The sequence below is a fragment of the Saccostrea echinata genome, unplaced genomic scaffold, assembly GCF_033153115.1.
Source record: "Saccostrea echinata isolate AGI-Se365-2 ecotype Australia unplaced genomic scaffold, CSIRO_AGI_Sech_v1 ptg000006l, whole genome shotgun sequence".
In the NCBI taxonomy this organism is placed as follows: Eukaryota; Metazoa; Mollusca; class Bivalvia; order Ostreida; family Ostreidae; genus Saccostrea; species Saccostrea echinata.
This window is the reverse complement of record NW_026889755.1, coordinates 5,222,801-5,248,102: the sequence shown is the minus strand read 5'-3', so window position 1 is coordinate 5,248,102 and position 25,302 is coordinate 5,222,801. Positions and strand designations below refer to the sequence as shown.

The 25,302-nt window shown below is 34.3% G+C and overlaps 2 protein-coding genes across 2 annotated transcripts; one reads left to right on the top strand and one right to left on the bottom strand.

Moving 5' to 3' along the window:
* The first annotated feature begins 752 nt into the window (after positions 1-752).
* LOC133180239 (uncharacterized) lies at positions 753-5,561 on the top strand. The gene is made up of 6 exons (XM_061314784.1): positions 753-1,194; positions 1,569-1,636; positions 2,210-2,650; positions 3,092-3,230; positions 4,967-5,088; positions 5,436-5,561. The coding sequence occupies exons 1-5, from the start codon at positions 753-755 to the stop codon at positions 5,050-5,052; spliced, it is 1,176 nt and encodes a 391-aa protein (XP_061170768.1). The 3' UTR covers positions 5,053-5,088; positions 5,436-5,561.
* A 3,278-nt stretch (positions 5,562-8,839) lies between these two features.
* LOC133180200 (ATP-dependent DNA helicase RecQ-like) lies at positions 8,840-10,636 on the bottom strand. The gene is made up of 3 exons (XM_061314766.1): positions 10,191-10,636; positions 9,519-10,003; positions 8,840-8,931 (listed from the first exon to the last, which is right to left on the bottom strand). Exons 1-3 carry the CDS (start codon positions 10,634-10,636, stop codon positions 8,840-8,842), a joined length of 1,023 nt encoding a protein of 340 aa, XP_061170750.1.
* Positions 10,637-25,302: the final 14,666 nt, after the last annotated feature.

Sequence of the window (25,302 nt, the reverse complement as noted above, 5' to 3'; positions counted from 1 at the left end):
GTGTTTCAATGGTATATATTAAACAGAATAAACACAAATAAAAGAATAAGTTTCTCATCCTCTAATTTTCAACATGAACACAAAATTGAAACGTATATTAGTGGAAACGCCTTCGTCACAATAGGATGAACCTGCAACATTCCATTAGAAGATAGGACAACCTTTTTTTTTTTTTTTTTTACCAAGTATACACAACTACATATGTTCATAGGTTTCTGACAAAGATCGTAGAACTCTCGACATTTTTTGTTCCTGTTAAGGTATGTCACTCGTGAAATTTGCTATATCAAGGATTTTTTGAGAAGTATATTTTGGATAAGTACTCATATAGTATGATTCAAAATCGCAGAGAAAATAGGGGGTCAGTGTGCATCCATCTTCGCTAGCCAAGGGTTTCCGATCCGAAATCTACTCTACAACCCTTGGCAGATTTAGCTGAAAAAATGAGAACTCGCGCAAACGAATCTGATTGGCTGCAAGGCCCCAGCATACGCAAGAAGTTTACTAATTGACGATTTTCGACTGAATTAAAATTTGTTCGTGTTTTATGTAAAAGTAGTTCATTATTTACTACGATTGAAACTTTTACCGTAATTTATGATAAAAAAAAATAGGGAATAATTAATTTGAAAGTTTTTTCTTTTGTTTTGATATGTTTTTTTCAGATATTATTCAAAGACCGCATTAGTACGAATTCCGCATTTTAGACACATCAATTTAAGCCAATCAAACGCCATGGCTCATTTATAATAATGGATGCGGCCATCTGTAGAACATGTTGTCAAACTCTTGACAAAAAATCACGAAGAACGATTTTTTCTACTACATTTGAGGTCTTCCAACAGCTGTATGAGGAGTTGGGTTATATTCCACACGAAAATGACGGATCGTCTAAGTATGTTTGTTATCGTTGTTATGCTAAGTTGAAGAAATTATCTAAAATTGACTACGACTTATTACACAAGTTGGATGAACTAAGAAAGGAAAAAATTGAGTTGATAAAATCTCTGCGTGAAAATCTTACTTTAGACAATGTAGAGTTAACTAGCGTAGGTGTGAATGTGAGCGCAAGTTTCACTACCCCTGCAGAGTTAGGAACAAGCAAAGATGTATTTAGTGAAGAAGATGGATCAAAGAGAAGTAGACCTTTGATACATTCTCCAACTCCACGAAAAGTAAAGAGGTGTAAGCCAGGTGAGATCAAACTCTTTATATTATTTTAGCACTTATGTAGCTGTAATGTGCAATTAAATTTGTAATTTTGACATTTCTCATAAAATATTGCACCGTTTGATATGTTGCCAACTTGTCGCAAGTTCATCAAGATTAATGTATACTAACTTCATTACCTGGATCAAGGTTTCCTACTAATAAGTAAAGAAATACCCTCTTTACATATTAGAAAGTATAAATATTCATTAACCAAGGACCAAAGTACAGGTGATATAAGTTCATTGCCATGCCACTATAGATACATCTTTATAAGTACTGAAACATTACATTATTATTACATGTGTTATTATTTTTTTAAGTATCCTAATTGTGGAATTTTTAATGCATTCTAACAGGTTTGACAAAGACTCCAGAGAAACTTCGACAACCACGTATAAAACTGTTTACACCTAGTAAAATTAAGGTAAATGCACATGACACTAACCAGTACAACAGAAAGTTTAAGTAAATAGTAGTTTTAGAAAAATGTGAGTGAAAAACAATTGAATTTAACATTGGATTGTATGCATTGTTACGATTTTTATCTTGAATTTGAAACAATACTCTGCACCAAACTTCTTTGAAGCTAGCAGCAGCTTTTTTTATTGTTATTATTATTTATTATTAGATATTGAACTCTGAACTAGGTATATTAAATGATAGTCATCAATGTTTTCATTTAAGAAGTGTAATTAGGGAGAGGACCAAATATGCTGAGCCTGTTGCCCAATCCCTTTCACTTCTGTGAAAAAAATATTGTTTTAATACAATTAATGCTTTTATTTATTTGATTTTCATTAGTTACATTAACATGGTTTTTCTGCAGTTTTGCAACAAATAAAAGCTGATCAATTTTTAGAGAAAAGTGCAAGCAAAGTGATCTGAAATGAAAGATTGTAACTTAAAATTGTAAATAATTGTTTTCTGTTGGTTATAACTGTATGGTTTTTGTTCACTATTATGTAACACTTTGCATACAGCTTTGCTTCATTTGTAGGTGTTGTTCAACGCTGGAAAACAGATCAAGTGTAGAATTGTAAAGGATGCTGAACTTAGACAAGTGATCAAAGCCATTTCCAGGGGACAACCCAAAAGACGCATAGCAAAGTTTGCATACAATTCTTCACTTAAAGAGGAGCTAGCAAAGTTTGTTATTCATGACATTGAAAAAGACATTACAGAGCTTACCTCAAAGAAATCCAATTGTTGTCTAAGGAGTACAGAATGTGACAATTTATCAAGTTTCAAATTTGAGAAATTGCTTTTCGAAGTGCAGTTATATGCTCCTCTGTTATATAAGACACTATCGCATACTCTCAAAGATTCTGTTGGAGTAGCAGTTACAACAGCCATAATTGCAAGAAACAGGAATATGCACATGTCTGCACTTCATCATATTATTGCGCAAATTTTGGATCACAGTGGAGCAACAGATGAGGTAAACTGGTGATACAAGATGATGGATGTTCTCCATTTTATTTTCTTAAAAATATTAGTTAGTAAAATGGAATGCATAGAATTATACATGTATATATATACATATATAGAACAGGCTTAATGCATGTATACATACACTGTTTTACTTGTTATGGCATACTTTATTATGGCCCTCATCAAGACAAACCTCAATAGAAAAATGTATTTGTCAGCATTTTATTAGATGGAAATCTCAAGAATGAATGTTCCGACATGCATCTTTCATATTCTATCCACGGCAAGGTTTAATTCATAGATAGCAGAAGATGAGACAGAGATGTTTTAACTTTCAATGCTGTGTTAGTGCTAAACTATCCAGTTACATTTCATTTCAAAATTCTGTATTTGTGAAAAAAAAAAATTAAGATTGAGCCAAAATTTTATGACTAGATTCTTATTGCAGTGTATTTCCTTGTTCCAAAAGTTGGGACTAAGTGTGTCCTCCTCTGCAGCAGCAAAGAAGAAGGTGGATCTAGCAGAATACCAGAATGAACACATCAACTCTACAGTTATCAATGAAAAGAGAGAACTTGAAACTTCAGGTATGGGTGATGCGAAATCCTCAGATATAATTGGGGATAATTTCGATATTTCCAAAAGCCCTTCAAATATGAGTAAGGAAAAGGAAAGGAAGAGTCTGCATTGGTTTCTGTTAATAGGTCTGCAAAAACGAATTGTTGACAACAGTTTAAGCAATCAGCTGCCTTCTGTATCAATCACTGAAATAAACAATGATGTATTTATTCCAACACGTTCAGATTGTGAGTTTTTAGAGGAGAACTGTTTGTTTCACATGATGAAAACTATTGTTAAGTATGTAGGGTGTTTCAAAAAATATGCCCCATTCATACCAAAGGTAATTAATCACCCTCATCTGAATGAAATGTCCATGAAGTCTGACTTTGTGATTCTTGATTTGTTGGACAAAAGTGAAAATAAAAGCGAGGACATGATATCAATACTAGAACACATCCACATGAAGTATATTGCCCACACTTCTGATGAGAATCCAAAGGTAATTAAGAAGAAAGTGTTTGGTGGAGATGTCTTAACAAACGAAAGAGCTTATAGTGCTCAATTAGCAATGCTGAATGGCAGGTCCGAGTTTGATCAACTGGCAGGTGTTATTCACAGACCAGAAGGGTTGCATCGTATGATGAATCTTTGTTTGGTAATAGCTAAAAAGTTCAGTTGGTTGCTGTTTATGGTTTTAAAAGGTATTTGATTTTGTTGGTTTCTTGAGTTTCATTTGTGTATTAAATCAAGATAAATGAACCATGTAGTACAGGAATCAAAGGTTTTCAGTTTAGTTCTCTCAGTGTGAACTTATCGATTTACAATACATTCATTTGATTGCATTTTAGGTCTAAATGATCACAGATTAAATTTTAGGATATCAAATTTAATGATTTGTGTCTCAGGGACCCCAGATGCTTTACCTATCTTGTGCTTTATTTCATAAAGAGGAATTCTACAATATAAACTTCTTGTACAGAGATTGATCTTGATTATTTTTAATTTTATTGGCTATATTTGGGGGGAAAAAATGTTTAATTTGAAAAAAAAAATATCCTCCTGACATGGAGTATTTATTCATAATCAGTGTTCTTACATGTTAAGATATTTTATTTCTTATTTAAGAGTATTCAATTAATGTACTTATTTAAAATCAGTGTTTCATGTTAAGATATTTTATTTCTTATTTAAGAGTATTCAATTAACTAACACATTTCAGATTTTTATTTAATGTATTTATTCATTTATTTATTATATGTTTCTTTTTTTTTTGCAAACCTCTTTTAAACTAACCCAACCTTTACACAGATGAGGTAATATACATTTTATTTAAATAATCAGGTTCTATGTACAGTAAAAAAAAAATAGTGAACTTCCTCTGTTAGTCTGTTGTTATAAATATATCCAACCAAAACCTCTTTTTTCCTCATTGAAGGAAAAAACTTCAAATTGCATCATATTTTATAAGTGTTTTTAGAGAGTTTCTCAGTTTTTCTTAATCCTGTTCTCCTGAAATACATTATAGCAAACTATGTTATAAAAAAAAAAAACATTTCACATCTATGTTAAACATGTTGTTTATCCCTTGATATCTACATGTATGATATCCGTCATATCAATCCAGATATATAGAAATTTAAATTTCTTTAAAAAAAAAAATGAAATTGAGGTCAAATAGGTCATTAAAGTAAATTATTTCTACACTGCATTTTTCTAGAATAACTTTTTAAAATTTTATTAATCTTGATTCATAAAATTTCAGCTCGTGTATCAGCAGTTCTACAAGCCGAGTTCTTCAGGAGAAGTAGGAACTTTGAGCCAGTTGCGAAATTTTGTTCACAGAATTGATGTCCATGGGGGTGATGAAGTAATTCAAAAATACAGGTATGTGTAATTTTTCATTCTATTGATTACTATCAATGAAATGTAAATTAAGAAATAAACTAAAATTTCAGTAACACTGAATAGCAATAGAAAAAAACCCAAGAAATGAAAAAAAGAAAGAAAGAAAGAAAGAAACAAGACTTGTGAAGATTGTGCCTCCACCAGAGCTTACAGTCACATTCATTTATGCATCATGATTGTTTGGCCAGAATTAAGTTTCCTTGCACAAACACACAGACAATCTTTGATTTATAAAAAGGAACCTAACTGTAAGGTTTCATAAAGCAGTTACTTTTATTTCATGTTTGAAGGAAACAATTTTTTTTTTAAATTTTAAATTATTTTAGAGCTCACTATGCATTTTCGATTGACTGCTTAGATGTTTTGATCACAGGAGCATGCCTACATCTTCTTGAAATGGAGAACTTAGATTCCAAACCAAACCGGAAGCAAGAGCTTTTTGAGTCTCATTCTACAGATGACAAGTACAAATTTCTCCGGCAAATTGCCAAGGATATACTAGATAGATATGTAAACCTTAATCCAGGTAAGATACTTTTTAAAGCTGAATTAGGTCCTTTGTCATGGTGCATAATACCTTGAGAATACTTAGTATCACGATTACCTCACAGTTATCTAATTACTGTCGCTCTTTTGTGACAGAGTCAAGGAAGCTATAAATCTCGCAAGATTACCGGGGCATTATATTGTTTACAGTAGTTACAATCGAATGATTCAAACAATCATTATGCCGAAATAGCTATGTATTGCCGAGGGTTGAACTCAAAATAGGTTGTCTAATTAAGAATGTTTGGAGTATTTTATCAGTTTCCAAAAGTAACGATTTTCAGAAAGAAATGGTTGAATTTAATTAAAAGAGTAAGCTTAATGAAATGTATCATAAAAAATATAAAACATGAGGACTAGCTCCTCTAAAATTTTATTAGGGGTTCAGCAAGTGTTCAGCAAGATATTTCACCATGCATTCTTTCTTATCTGTCCTTATAAAATCCACAGTGATCGATCTCGCACTCTATTCAATAACACATTGGCCCCAGCCAACAGATGTTTCCTACCTCCACTATGAAAGAGTTCCATTAAGTAATCGTGATATCAAGTATTCTAGTATTAAGCAGGCATGTTATCATGTGTACTGGAGTTATAGAGTAGGGTTTCCTCCATAATAGCACTCCACTTTACTTGTGTCGCATAAAAAAGAATTGTTTTGCAAAAAATATTTTTTGTTTAAATATCAATTAGAAATATATGTACTGTATACAGGGAAATTTTCACCCCTGTTTTATTTTCGCCCCTTTCACCCCAGATGGGCAAATTTTAAAACGGGGGCGAATTCAAAGAATTTGGTATAATTTCTTAAACAAAACTGTGACTGGGCGAATTTAAGACGGGGCAAAATTGTTTACAAGTGTGAAAGGGTGAAAATAACACGGGGTGAAAATAACCCTGTATACAGTAATAATGAGAACCAAAAATTTAAACATATCACTTCCTTGATAAGACTGAGTAAATTTACAGTAGTGAGGTGTTAGACATTTACAACTCTTTTCTTGCATCTTTACTTAATACTCTTTAAATAAATAACCTTTTACTTTTCTTATCTTGGTAGATTTGAGGAGAAAATACAAGAATTAGATGTCCAAAGTCAACAAATCAAAGACATGTTTGATCATAGACTGCAAAAGTACATCTGTGTATCTTGTGAAAAACAGTACAAAAAAGTAGGCCATTTAAAGAGACACTTAAAAGAAAAACACTTGTGGGATTTCACAGAGACTGAAACAGAAGAAGAGGAAAAACCAGATAGAATATCCTTGTACAGGGCTTCACTAATGAAATGTTTGTTATTGCTTAAAGACACCAACGATGGATACAATATGGGAGATGGAGACAGAATCATGATAAATGCTAAGTTTCAGATGTTGCTTTCAGGGGTATGTAACCACACAAAATACCAAATCTGGTTATTTAGATTCTTGGCATATTATCATTGCATTCTGAGTCCCAGAGATGCTCACGAATACAAATGGAACTGTACATCAAATCTCTCTGGTGGCACTGGCCACAACATCCCAAACGACAATTTAGTTGAAATAATGGTCCATAGATTAAAAGAAAAACTACGTACACAAGGAGCAAACGTTACATACGAGAGTGCAAGAAAGGCAGCCCTGTCACTTCAAGTACAAGATCAAATTAAACAGAATGCCATGCATGAAATTGCCTTGAAACCAAAAGGAACAACCCGAACTGAGCCATCCAAGAAGACTGATGTTGAATTAATTATAGACCAATTCAAGAAAGCTGAAATTTTTGATTGTGTGCCTGGAAGGCAATTTCAAGCCTTTTCTTCCTTTCAGGACTTATTTTCAAGGGTAAAAGTTGTAGAATTACATAAATGGATTCAAAGCCAGAAGGAAGCATTGTCATATGAGATTGTATAAATGTTAATACCCTGTCATTTATTGGCTATATTCCTACATATGGGCATATGTATTGAATATTGAGGTCACAGTATTAGAATAAGATTTTTAAAAGTGGCACTAAGTGTTTTTCTTATTTTTAGCTATACTCAAACGTGGTTTTTTTTTGGGGGGGGGTCCCCACTTTTTTCTGAGTATATTATTTTGCTATAGTAAATTCTCCTTCAGATGCTGTTTGCCCCCCCCCCCCCCCCCCACACACACCCTTTTTATGTAAGGTAGAGCACACTTGCAAATTCCAGGATTTGGACAGTAAATAAGCCTTTTTTTTTTTTTTTTTTTGCTTGTCAGATAATTTTGGGAAGTTGCCTCCCCCTGGGGTCAGTTTAGTTTTTTTTTTTTTTTTTTTTTTTTGGCTTGTCAGATTTTTTGGGGAAGTTGCCCCCCCCCCCCCCCCCCCAACTTTCGAAACCGTTGCTATGGGCCTGATACTGGTCAGAGATTAGAAGAGCTTATGCAACAGTAAGGCGTCTGTTGCCCATCTATCTGCCTGTAAACAGATGTTCAAAATGTTATTCCTCCTATAGTTTAACATCTCTAATTTCAGTATGACTTAGTACATATCTTTGGAAGTTCACTAAGATATATAATTCTGTATATTGATTTTTTTTATTTCAACAAATTATGTTGCCATGGTTACAAAAAATTGAAATATCTGTGAAATTCTATCAAACGTTACTTCTACAGTTTTTTTTTTCCAATTTCAATAAGATTTGATACTTAAATATGCATGTATTCTTAGATTCACCAGGTACACAACAGTACGCTTGATGTCTCATCAGAGACTTCTGGTTTGACGTATTTTAACAGAGGGAAAATTCAATGGCATATTTGAAGTGGTGTGTGCGTTGTCATCCTTACAGTGACATAGACAAAAAAGACAAAATAACCTTTGAAATAGATCCAGGACTTGGAGCACTTTTAGACTTAATTCATTTTTTGATTATTCATAAAATCAATATTTATTCTAAACTAACTATTGAAATAAAAAAATTAAGAATGAGAATAGGAAACAATTTTAAATATTTTAAATTTTATGTTTTTTCTGTCATCCATAAAATTTTATGCAAATTCTGATTTGTCTAAAATGACTTTATGCTGTTATGGTCAGAAATTTAGATGTATGAATCTTCCATACTCTGGCAACACTTTAATGATATTTTTTCCCTTAAATATGCTAAATGTAAATGAACAAGATGCAAGAAGTGAAAATAAAGTTTGGTATTCTTATATATATTTATTTCAAAAAATCAATCTGACTCCTCAGTGTCCTGAGCAAAATTATACATATCAGAATCACCAACAACATCAGAGATAATTTCACAGATATCTGTTGCAGTATCTGTATACACCAAATGGGGAATTTTCTCATTACATCATCAGGTGTAAAAACTGAGTTGCAATTTTCCACAATCTTTTTAACAACTTCATTTGTTAGCCCATTTAATACTTCAAAATCTATGATACAATCAGTATTGGACATTTGTGATTTATAAAATAGTAACTTATCATGAATGATTTCTTTTTCTCTGTCACTTACAAATCTCTTCATCTCATCTTCATCTTCAGATGATCCACTGTCTTCGTTATCAATTTTTAAACATTCATGTGTCCGAGGACACAGATAACTTTTGCACTTGCATGTTTTTTCACATACATCACAACAGTCATGAAGTGGTAATATTTTCTTGTTATGTAAAATATATGCTTCACAAAGGATTTCATGTCTACATTTATTATCTTTAGCTAATCGAATTAGCTCACTTTCCACTTTTTTAAGTTGATTTTTATTAGTTTTATACAGAATCAATTCATCCGACAACTTTCCGTCCCTTCCCGCCCTCCCCATCTGCTGTACAAATGTATCTAATTTTCTAGGTAATTTGTAATGGACAATATGGTACGCATTGTAGAAATTAACCCCCATACCTGCTGCATTTGTGCAGATAAGAATTCGGATGTTGCCATCCTTGTTCATATCCTCAGATATTATTTCTTTTACTTTTTCATCAGTCTTGCTGTGAAACATTTCAAAAAGTTGACAGTCATTGCCAAAATGTTTGACAAATGTGTAAATTTTGGAGACATCTGAGATACTTTCACAAAAAATTATATGCCTTTCAGTTTGTGCCTTTTGGGTCCTTAAAGCATCGATCAACCATTTAAACACTTTTTCTAAATTGTCAGAATTGGGAATACACATAGATGTTATTTTAATATTTTCACGATCTGGCGAATCTAATATTACTTCGACATTGGTCCGAAAACATAACATTTTCATAATTCTCCTACGCTGACTTGGTCCTGATGTTGCAGTTAAAGCAATCAAAGATGCTTTAGGGCAGAGTGACCTCAATTCCCCTATATTGGAAAATGCCTCTCTAAAAGGTTCGTCATCTTTGTCACCTTCTCCCCTAAAAAGAAATGCTCAGTTATTCCTTTTAAAAATACATTTTTCCCTTTAGCATGAATAAACAATTTGTTTTTTCAATTAGGGATACTTTAACTTATTGATTAATTACTTAAATTAATTTGTTTGGCTCTTTTCTCAGTACATGTTTTAATTTATATTAAATTTAAGGTTTGATTTACTTAACATACCACTGTGTAACCGTATGAGCCTCGTCGACAGCTATTAATTGTAATTTGTTTTGGTATATGTCTGATTTCAGCATCTCTCTCCACTTGCCGTTATTGATGAAGGTCTCCGGGCTACCGAACAAAAAATCAAATAAGCCTTGTTCCACTTCATCAGTCTCTAAGAAATCTTTTCCAATGTACGTTGCTTTAAGTCCTAGAAGTCCAAGTTTTATAGACTGTTCTTTCATTATGCTTAATAATGGGGCGACGATTAAGACACATTTTCCCGGATGTAACACTGGGAAATACTCGTAACTAAGAGACTTCCCACTACCAGTTCTTGTACTTAAAAACACATCTTTCCCATTTTCAATGGCACTTACGCTTTTTACTTGCTTCTCTGTCAACGATTCTATGTTAAATCGATTACAAATCGTCTCGCATTGTTCTACCATGGAGGTCGCCATATTGTTTCAAACGTCATATATATTCACGTATGTTACAGCTATTTTCATTGGACAAATAGTAAAGAGCTTCAAGGGACTTAACTCAATTACGGCGATAGGCGGCGCAATTGAATTTCCCGTATAATAGGACTAAATCTGCCAAGGGTTGTAGAGTAGATTTCGGATCGGAAACCCTTGGCTAGCGAAGATGGTGTGCATCTAACTGAGCTACGGTACAATTAAGTTGACCTTTTTGCACTTAAATTGTAACTCTTTGGTTAATCACTTTAAACGTTATCATGTTTTATCAGATGTAACCATGGCAATGAACATAATCTTTTTTAACGTAAAATAGTTTGAATAATATTTATCATTGAACAAATCATGCAAATTAATGCGCGTAAATTTTTGAATGACCTTTTTGCACTTAAAAAGTCTCATATTTGGGGTATTAAAAAATCTAAATAGGCAATAGAATATTTTCTTGTATCAAACTTTTTACGACTTAAGTGCTGATCGGTCAAAAATATCGAGTAGTTTAAAATAATGAAGAAAAAGTTGGGGTCAGTGATGTAAATTTTGAAATATTGGTCAAAATATGCGATTTTCTGGCAAAAAAAAATGTGTAAATTTTGTCTTGACTTCTTTTTTTATATCTTCATTTCTTGGCAAAGTTTGTTGAGCGAAGGTGTAAATTTTGTTATAAAAATATAAATTGAGACCTATATTTAATATTCCAGGCATATCATAACGGAAAATATTCTCTGAGTAAAAGTATGTGAGGCTAAAGTTCCAAGATATTAAATTTAATAACTGTGTAGATTTGCAGAATTTTCTGCTTAATATCCTTCCACCACAAGAAATAGTCCCTTATAAATCTTGCTTTTTTATCAATTTTTGAGCAGTTTTTTAATTCAATGTTGAACATTTTACATTGTTTAACTTAAATATGTTATAAAGGTTGAATTGTAATAAATAGTTTTTAAGTAAGAGGTTCTGACTGAACTTTTCTAAAAGGCTGACGAGTGACATACCTTAATTTATTTTTAAAAACAATTCCTACATAACAGTTTATGTCATGAAATGTTCATAAAAGTTGTCATCATGTTTAATACTTGGTAATTTATTATTTTTTTCACTCATTTTTATTTTAAGGTATTGGGCTTGCGCATGTTGGCATTATTAATCTTGCTTTCTGCGCGATGCCAACCTGTCACTTATTTAACATTGTTTGCTGGAAAGGAGGGGGGGGGGCTTAATTTACACGGGGAAAGTTTACTGTGACATCACTATAGCAATTCCTCACAATAACAGGAAATGAAATAATTTACGTTTCCAAACTGCATTCATTTTTGTCGCTAGTTAACTCCCACACAGCAAGATATAAAGAAGTCACAGATCGCATGACGTCTTTGACGCATTTTATGTGCAGTGAGAGGCGGATCAAGTAATTTTTTCGGTCACGCTCCACTAGTCCGAAGGTTCATTAAGCCGAAGGCCCACTAGTCCGACGGTCCACAAGTCCGAAGGTTCACTAGTTTGACGGTCCACTATTCCAAAGGTTCATTAGTCCGAAGGCCCACTAGTCAGAAAACCTGATATAGTTCGCAAGTTAAACAATTCAAAGTGTCCGGCTCTATGCAATTGCTCTATCTTCTACCTTAAGAAGTCCTTGTAGTTTGGGGTTAAAATTCGGACCACAAAATATGCAACTAAAAATTATTTATAGAAATTTGAAACTTCCTTCTTATATTAATATTCCATGTATTCCCACATCTCAACCCTTCCTTTCTCCACTGTTGACCGGTCAAGTTGGCCTTTGTCAAATAGTGCGGTATTTGAAAATTATTTGACCAACCACTTTGCACACCATGTAGGCATCACAGATGACCCAAATCAGGAACCAACTCTGATCATTTTTGATGGCCATAAATCCCACATACGACTAACTCTGACAAATTGGGCCCCAAAAGGAATGTGATTTTATTTCTCCTACCACCCCATAGCAGTCAAATTACCCAGCCTCTTGATGTAGCCATACTTGGTCCGCTGAAAAATATGTATTATAGGGAATGTTCGACCTATATGCAACAAAATCCTGGAGCCAACATTACTAAATGTGAAATAGGAAAATTGAGCAACAAGCCCTATCTAAATGCAATGTCGCCAGATAACCCTGTTTCCTCTTTCAGGAAAACTGGAATTTTCCCACTGCTACCAGACATTTTTGAAGCACCACCGGGAACAACAGCACCTGCAACCACGTATGCCAATGATGAAATGCAGCCGACTCTGCCAGTAGACACAGAGCTGATGGGTGAGGGAGTTGCACAACCAACCACATACAGAGAACACAATAAAAAAAATAATCCTTCTGCCTTTTTTGAAAGTAGAACAATCAAAAAAGAATCTGTGAAAAAAGTAAGAAGTTTGTACTACCATTTCTTGCTGGAAATCTTTTGAAGGAATCTAATATTCAAGTTTTGGAAACATAAAAAGCAAAAATTAGAAAAAGAAAAAAAATATCAAAAGGGAAAGGCAAAGCAGTGGTACATTTCTTGCTGGAAATCTTTTGAAGGGATCTAATATTCAAGTTATGGAAACATAAAAAGCAAAAATTAGAAGAAGAAAAAAAATATCAAAAGGGAAAGGCAAAGCACTAGATAAGGGAAAACTTCAGCAACTTCAAATTGTTTGAGTCCCAAACCAGGAACATCTGGCATTCAAAGCAAAACATCTGGTCCAATACCTGTAGATACTTCAGATGATGATAATTTTACGGATGACGACGAAGTATGTTGTATTTGCAACAAATGGCAACCTGAGGAACTTTCACACAGGCAGGAATCAGTTTTGTTAGTTGGGGACAATGTGGCATTTGTGGACATTTGAACCATCTTAAATTTTGTTCTGAAGTAAATGTTCTCCGGAGAGGAAGTAAATTCAAATGTCCACATTGTGTTTAAACAATTTAATAATAATAAGATGAACTCAAAGTTTAAATGTTTGCAAATTTAATTTCAATTCCTTTTTTAAAAGTGATATTATATTTAATTAAACAAAAAATAAAATAAATACCTAATAACTGAACCAGGTTTCCATACATTCAGTACCGCGATACAATGGAACTCTCCCAATTTGAAAGGTAAATTAGACTACTGTGTTTTAACAAGAGGCCCAAGGGCCTTAACGGTCACCTGAGTATTATACAGCACTAAAGGATCCATGGAAGTATAAAACAAAATTAACTGATAGACAAAGCAATGTTGCTAAAGAATTTCAAACATAGGTAATCAAAGATTATAAAGCTCACCTCGACAAATGTTATCTATAAGTAAGGCAAATCTCACATCATATTTTTTTCTAGTTAGTATACATCCCAAGATCAATATCCATGCAAGTTTGGTTTAAGTAAGACTTGGAAAAAGACCTGCTCCAAAACCTTTAACTTGGTCACTCATCTGGAAAATCTAGGTCAGATCCAGCATCCGAAGCAAGTGTGGTAGTGTCCATCCCTAGATGCATCATCCATGCAAGTTTGGTTCAGGTAAGGCTTATAGTTACTTGGGAGTGGACTTGCTCCTAAAACTTTAACCGGGACGCCAACGTCGGAGGTATAACATGAGCTCATCTCGACTTCGTCGAAGTGAGCTAAAAATCTGGTAAAAATACCCTTGCTTATTGTAATGTGCTAGACCCGATTGATCTCCTTTGGATCATACTTGGTTTTCCCAAGTCTTACAGGGATGATAATGAATGAAAAATATTCAAATACAAAGAACACTTGCCTATTGTGTAAGGTATTCAATATATACAGATTTTTTTTTTGTCACTTGCCTAGTGCTACAATTCAGTACACACAGACTTGGGTATATACAACGTGGTTATTTGCCACTTGTCACTAATTACAATAAGTCACTGGCTCTCTGCGATTCTTTGTTCACTTTGATAAAGTATAAAACAACATCCAGTCTCCTGTCAACCACAACTCCTCTACAAGTGACACTAACTTAGATCACCACATAGTATACATACTGTGTACAATTACAACTTTTGCTAAATATATAAATAATCTTTATGTCAATCTTTTATACTGCTTTCCAGGCAAGAATCTGACTTTGAGCATACTTTGCTCATTTAAACCAAACATTCATTTTATTTTGTTTCTATATATATATATAATATTCTTTCCTGTATTCTCATTCAATCAAATAACCTGTTAATTAAATTATATAGAAGGATTTCTTGATTAACAATATTTAGCAAAGGGGAGTAACTCTCATTTGCTTCACATCACAATTGTGTATTCTGTCCTAGATAACCACAAGTAAAGAAAAGGCACATTTACTTATAATTAAATTTAATACATGTATTTACATTGATATTATTGCATTTAGCTTGTTTGCTTAGTACTCAGGGGCAGAGGAGAAGTTTTTCAAAGCATTAATGCATTTTGCTAATTAATCAATAGAACCCCACCCAAGCTCAAGAACACCTGACCCATGGGCCATGAAATTCAAAATTTTGGAAGAGGCATCCTTTCTCATCATAACTATGCATTTAGTTTGTTTAATTAATACCATGGGGCAGAGGAGAAGATTTTCAAAACATTAATTTATTTTCAGTATATAATAAATAACCCCCCCCCCCCCAACACGGAACCCCTCACCAAGAAGGGCCATGAAATTCACAATTTTGGAAGAGGCACTCTTGCTCATCATAATTATGTACTTAATTCATCGGCTTAATACCCAGGAGCAGAGGAGAAGATTTTCAAAGAATTAATGCATTTTCACTATATATTCATTAGAACCCCGCCCTAACACCAGAACCCCTGACCCAGGGGCCATGAAATTCACAATTTTTGAAGAGGCACTCTTGCTCATCATGAGTATGTACATAATTCATTGGCTTAATACCCAGGAGCAGAGGAGAAGATTTTCAAAGAATTAATGCATTTTCACTATATATTCATTAGAGCCCCGCCCTAACACCAGAACCCCTGACCCAAGGGCCATGAAATTCACAATTTTGGAAGAGGCACTCTTGCTCATCATAATTATGTACTTAATTCATCGGCTTAATACCCAGGAGCAGATGAGAAGATTTTCAAAGAATTAATGCATTTTCACTATATATTCATTAGACCCCCACCCTAACACCAGAACCCCTGACCCAGGGGCCATGAAATTCAAAATTTTGGAAGAGGCATCCTTTCTCATCATAACTATGTACTTAATTCATCGGCTTAATACCCAGGAGCAGAGGAGAAGATTTTCAAAGAATTAATGCATATTCAATATATATTCATCAGAGCCCCTCCCTAACACCAGAACCCCTGACCCAGGGGCCATGAAATTTACAATTTTGGAAGAGGCACTCTTGCTCATCATAACTATGTACTTAATTCATCGGCTTAATACCCAGGAGCAGAGGAGAAGATTTTTAAAGAATTAATGCATTTTCACTATATAATCATTAGAGCCCCGCCCTAGCACCAGAACCCCTGACCCTGGGGCCATGAATTTCACGATTTTGGTAGAGGGCTCAATGCTTATTACAATCATGCCAACAGTTTGACTGCTTGATGTCCAGGAGTAAAGAAGATTTTTTAAAGATTGCATTAATTTTGATAGTTTTAGCCCCACCCCTCAGGCCCCGGGGGGGGGGGGCAGGGGCCATGAATTTCACAATTTTTACTCCCCTTCACCCATAGATGCTATATGCCAAAATTGGTTGAAATTGGTCCAGTGGTTCCAGAGAAGAAGCTAAAAATGTTCAAAAGTTTACGACCGATTGACGACGAACGATGAACGACGACAGACAAAAACAGATAGCAATAGGTCACCTGAGTGACTCAGGTGACCTAAAAATAGCACACAAAAAACGAGGAAAGGTTGAAAAAAATGGGGTTTCACTAAAAAGTTAGCCAAATGTAAGCTTTATCAATAGCAACCATTGACATGTTAAAATAAACAACATGTAGTATCTTTTTTTTAAGGAAAAGAATTAAGTACCGTGAGACACCAGAGGTGTGTTCAGCAGAGCGAGCGCTCGCTACTAGACGGAGGTGATCGCCTGAGAGTTCGCGATCGCTCGCGAACTTGCTTCTTAGGTAGTTCGCCGCAAATCCAATATGGCGTCGAATGTGTCGATCGATGGACGAGAAGCTGTATTTTTCATGAAAACTGTCTAACTACTGTGTATCTTCATTCCGGAATTTGCACACCTGGAAGGTTTCAACATTATAAAAATACCACAACAAAGAATACCAAACAAAGCTCAAGATCGGTCGTGTTTCGGTTTTATTAGCTGTAAGATGTGATGGAAATGAAAAGAGACAATCTTGTCACCACTTTTTGTCTCTGTGTTAAATATGTACATGTAAGATACAGTTACTTATAAGTGGTTTGTCTGTCATATCTCTTTATCGTCTTACGCCATCATGATCAAAACAATGGCATCCTTGGAAGGCTCCAGCTCCGGCATGTCCAGTGTTTCTAAGTAATATACATGTATACAAGATTTATCGATGCACAATGCAAACTTAAAGATGGAAAGAAAAAAAACAATAAGAAACATGATGAAAAAAATCTTTACATGCATTATAGATTAGTTTAAATTGAAAAATGCCACAGAGAACCATATTTTGTAGTTCAGAGTACAAGTACCAGATCACAATTCAACTGTAAACATCACTTAGTGATTTACTCAGTTGTTGTTATATCTTTCATATGATAAGTGTGTAATGGAATGAGATGCTTAAGATGTTTTTTGACATGCTCAGCTTAAAAGTTGTGTCTCATTAAACCAACAAGAATTAGGCCAAGATACAGAATCATATGTGATTTTTTTAAAATCTCACATAGGGATATATATTTTATGTGCAGACTTAGATATTAAATTCACATGTACATGACATAATGTTATTTATATTTTTCATTTTTGTCTTTGACTTCCTGTTATATAAAAATTCGGTCATTTTTTCTTTCACAAAATTTGAAGAGATTATAATTTCCAGAGCCAGTAGAACCTGCTTAATGTAATAGTGGACACAGTCACAATGGGTTCAGTTCAGACTTTATTGTTGATGTAGATGGATATATAAGATGACAAAACAATTGATATAGCCCTGTAATATGCCTGAGTATCGGAAGCTACCAAACGATACAATACATATCATGATGTGTCATGCAATACATGTATAATGATACAATTGTCAACAATTGAATTCATTGATACCATTACATATTCTTGTTTGCTTACCTCCACAGATACTGAAAACATAGAAAGAATATCTTTATACCCCTAACCAAAGTTAATTATAGGTTGACCTATAGTATTAACATTGAATTTTTTTCTTTGCTACCTTGTATTTAGTCATATTGGAACATTAAAATTTGTTTTGTTGCAGGAAGATTTTCAAAAAAAGACAATGAAAATTAAATTGTACTGTATAACAATACGTACATGGGAATATGATAAGTGTATTGTGGGCCCTTGCGATCAATACGGTCGATGTATCGCTGAATTGTTACTTTGTACAGTATCTGTAAACTTTAATACCAAGTTTCTCTAACCCAGGAATTAACATCCCCACTAACCCTACTAACCATGAATTTTAAGTTAATCCCCACAAAAATAAATGACTCCACAGTATGTCATTTTCTGTCATCATGGGAAAGTTATTACGCAAGTTTCACAAGAGGAGTTGGTGGAAACTGACCTGACTGAACATGACTATCTTCATATGGTGCAATTTTTTTTTGACAGCTGCTATCTTGGATAAAACCTTGAAGCTGGAGAGAGGGAGAATTACTGACTATGTGAAAACAACAGTGCCAAGTTATAGTGATCCAATGATTCACTCTCATTTTCGAATGGATCGCTCCTCAGTAAATGTAATGTTACTTAAATGCTTGGGTTTTTTTTTTTTGTTTTATTTCATAATTGATGTATAAACACATGATAAAGCTACCCTATGCATCAACACTGATCATTTTCTTTCATTGACATACAAGTATATTAATTACGAAGAAGAAACATAAAAATGATTTCATTCAGAAGTAATATTTACCAAATATATATATCCTTTTTTTTTACAGAGCTTACACAAGTTCCCTTTGTAGTTATTATTTGTCAATTTCCCAATTTTTATAATGCCTGATGGTATTAAATTGCGTAATTATATAATTGAGAACTGTTTGCAATCAAGATTATAAACCTATTAAAGTAAAGATTAAATTTTTGGATCCTTGTAGAGTTGTTAACAATGCATAGTCATATTTGATGTATATTCTAAGCAGATCTGATCAAAGTATTTCGAGTAGGTTAGTTATCCAGATACTCTTCTTAATGGTAGGTGAACTATAGAATTATAGTGTAGATTCAAGTTTGTACAGGATGGGGCCATAATGGGTGATCAAAGTTTACAGAGGAATATATAGGAAAAAATCTTTTTCTCAAGAACATAAAAGACATGATTAGTCAAATTGATATGGAGGCATCCTTGGGTAGTGAAGAATGAAAACTGTTCAAATGAGGGCCCCCCGGGGGGTAGAGTGGGGCCACAATGGGGGATCTCATTTTAACAAATGAAAATATGGGAAAAAAATCTTCTGCTCAAGAACAGCAAAGCCATTTGTCATATTGATATAAAGCATCATCAGGTAGTTTACCCCCCCCCCTCCCCTGTATTTTGTAAGGATAAGACACTGTGACTTCATCTACTTCTTTCTTGAGCATTTTTTTCTAAAGTCTCTAAGGATACGATATTGGAAGCCCGGTAATTGAGAGTTAATCCTTTGACTTTACACGATGAATTTCCCTTGGCGGTGAGGTAAGCATAATTTTATGGACCTCTAGACATGAATTTGATGATGTGGTCCCCGTTTAATTCATCCGTCCATTCTCCTACACTGTTGCCAAGGCTCGGATTAAATCGTCCTTCCTTATGTTAGTAAATGATAGTATCCGTATCGAAATAAAGGACCCGATCTCCTAAAGGTTGTAAAGTCTCGTAGAGGTGTAATCTGGTATGAGATGTAGCGAAACAGGCCAGTATTACGTTTCCACAAATTGATGTTTGTCTTGATAATTGACTAACATTATGCCCATTTCCGGCTTCTCTTTATTTTCCAAGAGTTCGATACCTTTGATCTAGTTTGATCTATAGAAAGCATCGATTTAAAGTCTGAATAAAAATGTCCGTCTTTCTGGTAAATGCCAAACTTCGTAAATTTTCTCTGAAGTATAACCCTTGTCTAAGTCTTTGTGTAATTCCGTCGTCATCCAGGCATGTTTAGGGTCCTCTTGTTCCGCACACGTTCTAAGGGAAATAACAACTTGCCTCTTGTGCGATAAGGTACCGGGTAATAGAGGCCTTGGGGTGGTAAGACCAGGCAATGAACGAGTCCAAAATAGGATCTTTCGTCCTAGAATTGGTCGGTAATGATTTAAGGATGCCCCACAGGAAAAGGTCTGTTTTAACACGTAAGTGTAGATAGAACAAACGCCTATGTATCTCATCTCCCTCTTCACAATATAATCGTGTAGCATTGGTCCAACCTCCATACAAAGCCTCTCGGGGGGTTGAAGGATCTGAAAAGTTTAGGCCTGATAAAAAATTCTGTAAAATCTCATCTCTTTGCACTTCTTAATCGAATTCTTGCTCACGGATAGAGGTTACAATGTAGCCAAATTGCTCCAAGACCGACTTCCTCCTTTAAATCCCTTCAAGTAATTGTTGCTAAGTCCATTGGGGTTAATGAGGATGAGTTTCGGTCTATAGATTCGGAAAGCAAATGCAGCATCCATTCCAATAAGTATCCTTCCCATAAAGAGCTAGATGACTTTGAAAGAGGAACTTGTGAAAAATGACCATAGATCAAATAAAGTTGAGGGGCGAGTATGTTTCTATTCATCGACTGTTAGGAGTGTTGTTAGAAAGGGAATCATCACTGGGACGGCTTGTGAAGGTAAGAAAGGCAAACAATTTTTGTTTAAAACAAATAGCACTCAAGATTATCATGACGAGCAGAACTCGAGAAACTTCACTAAGTGGTTCACTGAACAATTGCTCCTTACCTACCTGGAAATTCGATCAGTGTAATGGATAACGGCAATGTACCTATCCTGACAACACTGAGTCAAAGTGTTCGACATCGTCGGCACCAAAGGTCGAGATCTAGCACCAAACACCGAGATGTAGTCTCGGCTTGATAGAAAGGGTATCCTTTATACTCCGGCAATGATCAAGTTTGAATTACTCACATTTGTGAAGCAGCAAAAGCTTCCGCCAAATATTTGTGATTGATGACTTGGCTTCAAAAGCATGTCATATAATATCGCTTCTACCTCGATATCACTTTGAGCTGAATTCAATCGACCTGGTTTGCGTTGAATTGAAAATCTCCTCCTCGAAGAGCAATGCTATGTTCAGGAAAGAAAAGTGATGGAGCTATTCAATCAAGATCAGCTTACAATGTGGAGGAAGGTAAAGAGCCATGTTATAAATGAGGTAGAAGCATTACCGTGGAAATTTGATGGAGTTCAGGATCACGAAATCGTTCCAGTGATCACTGACTTGACGGACTCTGAAGACTATGACAAGGATTCAGATTCTAGTAATGACGAAAATGTGTGACTATAATCACAGGAGTTCGCGTACCTATCAATTTTACCAAAATTTTTAGTAAATATAAAAATACATAATACCTATATAATAACACAAGGAGTGCAACGCATTCCAGGTCACCGGGGAACCCCTCTCTTAATATCGAGGCTGCCGCGCAACCAATTTTCAATCGAAAATTATAAAACACAAACCATTCTTTACGGCAGGAACCATTTTTTATGTCTGTTAATGCATATGATTTGAAATGCCTGTTTAACAACAGTAGCAGTGACACTTCTCAACGACTTCGCTCAAACGTTGGTTGTCCGCGACACCATTACGTGACGTTATAATGGGTGCGTTTATTTACCCAAAAAGAAAAAAAAATGCCTGAGATGAACAATAAAATGTAAACTTAGATAATTTAAGGTCATGTACGATATGAATGTTCTACAAACAAATTCAACAGTTCTCCGATTTTACATACCGATGTAAATAATATGAACTCAAGAATACAACGTACAAAATAATACATGTAAGAAATCCAGTAGACAAATGATTTGAACGTAACAGGGAAATGTTTTGAGCAGTGTGTTTCTCCTAAAAGATAATTATTATTTCCTTTTGACATTTGAAACATCATTTCAAAAGATGCTTTGGGCACTTTTTGATATTCTTGCATGAAGTGTGCGAGGGTCTGTAGATGCATGTGTAAAATGAAATGAATTGTTTAATAATGTAACAAAATTGTGAGTGATAAACATGTAGTTCAATAAAAAATCATATATCCCCCCAATAAATAAAAGTAAAATGAAAGCGCACGTTCAGCGATTGAACAACTTTGAATATCTACCCCCCCCCCCCCCCCGGGACAACTTATACGTCAACATAGTAAATACCTCCTACGTATATAAATACTTATAAAATGGCCTCTTTTCTCTTGTTAAAACAACAGACAAGTATAGATCAGAAAAGCATGAGCACAAATTATGTGTTACGTATTTTTTTAAATAAGTATTTAATAGGTTTTTTATTTACTGAAAATTTCGTGAAAATTGATGGGTACGCCATCTTCCGTCATTGTAAATATATAAAATTCTCAAAGTGTACGATTGTTAAATAATCTTTTCGTTCTTCCTTTTTTTACTTGTCAAAGATTTATTTCCTTGCCAAAATTGAAGACGCATTAACTTGGATTAGACACCCCCCCCCTCTCGGCTCCCCCGCTTTCAAGGTTTTTTTTAACACCTCAAACGTAATCTAGCAGGAATATATGTTTCATTTTTAATATACTACACTGAATAAATTCAATAAGGATTGGAAAACAGGCAAACCCTTTATATACCCGTTCAATGTCTAAAAGGTCAAGACAACAAGGAGTTTACTTAAGTATACATTGTACGTAAGTTAATAATCAATGATAAAGATTCACGGGCAATTTTTTTTAGGGGTATTTTAGAATAAAAATGAAGATGAGTAGTAGATTACTCCAGGATAGCCGGGTCTATCCTGGAGTATAGGGGCCTTTATAGCCTGTAAAAAAATGGCAAAAATGCAAAATCCGCTGGCCGGGGCTATCCAGGCGTATAGGGGCCTTTATAGCCTGTAAAAAAAAAGTCAAAATAAGAAAGTCTATACAGGATACCGTATCAAAAAATCCAAAATCCGCTGGCCAGGTCAATTAAGTGCACTTTTTTTCTCACCCTTTTTTTTAAACAAAATCCAAAAAAAATCCCAAAAAAATTTCAACAAAAACCTTTTATTATTGATCCAATCCAATACAATACAATATGAAAAAACAAGATCATAGAACAGTCCTATACAGGAAAATCACAAATTTTTTATCACTGTACAAAAAGGATTTTTTTTCTTAGTCACTAATACCTAGGACGTACACAGTCTTGGCATCGATTCAAGTATGTCCATTATGACGTCATTATCACACAAAAACAAGGAAAAAACATCAAAGAAACAGTCCTAACAGGAATATCACAAGGTTCACAAAAAAAAAAAAAACATGAAAACTTACTGTTTCACACCCTTATTCACAACAAAAACTGTCAATTATTTTTTCTGGAGTTTCAATTTTAGTTTCTCCTTTACATTGGTATTCTCAAGTTTCCTTTTGTTAGTGCCTTTGTTAGGAATTTGATGTTCCTGATGTTTTTTCTTCTCTTGAGTTTTCTCTAAATTTTGTACTTCTTTCACTAATTGTTGATCATCTTCTGGGCATTCATTAACCCAATGTCCCATTCTTCCACATTTGTAACACAAATCCTGTTTTTTTCTGGGACAGTCTGGAGCCCAATGTCCCAACTCATTACAAATGTAACATGGATCTGTTTCTTTTGTCTTTTTTCCTGTGCTGCTGCTGCTGCTCCTGCTGCTACTACTGCTACTCTGTTTTTTCTGATAAAATCCACCATTCATTTTCTCCTGGATGTTAGTCACTTTAACTTCTAATCTGGATAATTTACCCCTTATCAAACAAAATTCACTGGTGTTGTATTCTTTTAAATCCGTCAGCATTTTAATAATTCCATCCATAGTGGTGGTTAAGATGCTCATATCTTCTTTGGTCATGGGTTCTGGCATATTATAAAGTCCTAAATCCAATCCGATGGGATCTTGTGTATCAGGTGCCGTGGGTAAAGCATATCCTAGTCCTGTACTCTGAGGTGGAATATAATTCTGACCTGTAAGATTATTAAGATTCATCATTGCTTCTGCCATGTCTATTCTCTCTACAGGTGTCAAAACTAATGCTATAATTAACTGAACTCTGAGTTTATATACCTTATGAAAAACTATTTTTAGCTCTTTGTTACTATAATTATAATAGCACGAGATCCGATTCTTAAAACACCTGCACAGGTGAAATTTTGGCACCGATTCAACTTTGAAAAACTATTTTTACCTTTTTGTTACTATAATTATATATATTAAGCACGAGATCTGATTCTTAAAACACCTGCAGAGAGGGGTCATGTACCTAATCTTGGCACCGATTCAAGAGTCTTAAAACACACCTGTGTAGTATAGTACCGTGTGCAAAAAAAAAAAACTTAACTTAAGCCCTATTTTTACCTTGATTGGTTTTATTTCTATAAATAGAAAACCAAAAAGTATAAATAAGATCATAAAAACATTTCTTTTTTAAAAATCATTGATATCATGTTGAGACACTATCACACTTTAGTGTTGGAAAGTTATGATACTTTAATGCAATGTCTAGAACAACAGGAACAACCATTACCCCCCGAAGCAGAACAAGTGTTTCAGAAAGCAGACAACATCATAGAAACCACTCAGGACTTGTGGTTACAATGCCTGGCTTTATCCCATCCTACAACAGTGGGGAGATTAGCGATTATTCATTTCCTATGTCAACGAATGAAAAAGACTTTACCCGAAAAAATGTACGGGATGAACATGATGCAATATTTACAAAAACCCTACAGTTTTCTATGTCATCCCCAAGGGAGCAAAGTGATTCTACTTTGGAAAGAAATAGAAACGATGGAGAAAATCTGTATTCAATACGGAATGAAATCTCTGGAAATATCAGACCTACTAAGAAATGTGTGACTTTTAATACAGACTTGAATGAAATTTATGATTTACCCCCCGAAGATCGGAAAAGTGAATGGATGACTGTAGTAGCGGATCGATTAAGATTTCAGAGGAGAATTCAACACTTGGAACAATTGTTAAAACTAAAAAATAAAAAAGAATGAAAAAAAACAATCAGTTCTTTTTTTTTGTTATTATTTCTATATAAATAGGACGCCATCTTGTGTCCTTTTTTAAACGCTGAGATGTTTTTTTGTTTTGGTCATTTTATAAAAATCTAGACATTCCCATTGCAAATAAAGTAGAAACCAATGATTTTTATAAGTTTCCGATTGTATTCATGTCAAAATTTTCATCATCAAAGATCAGGATTGAAAAGAATCGTATAAGCTCTATACAAGTCTATACAGTGATTTTCTGAAAATGGCTGACCTTTGACCTCCCTTGTGTTTATGTTTAGACCGACGCTAAGTTTATTTCTACACTTGTAAGGATTCTT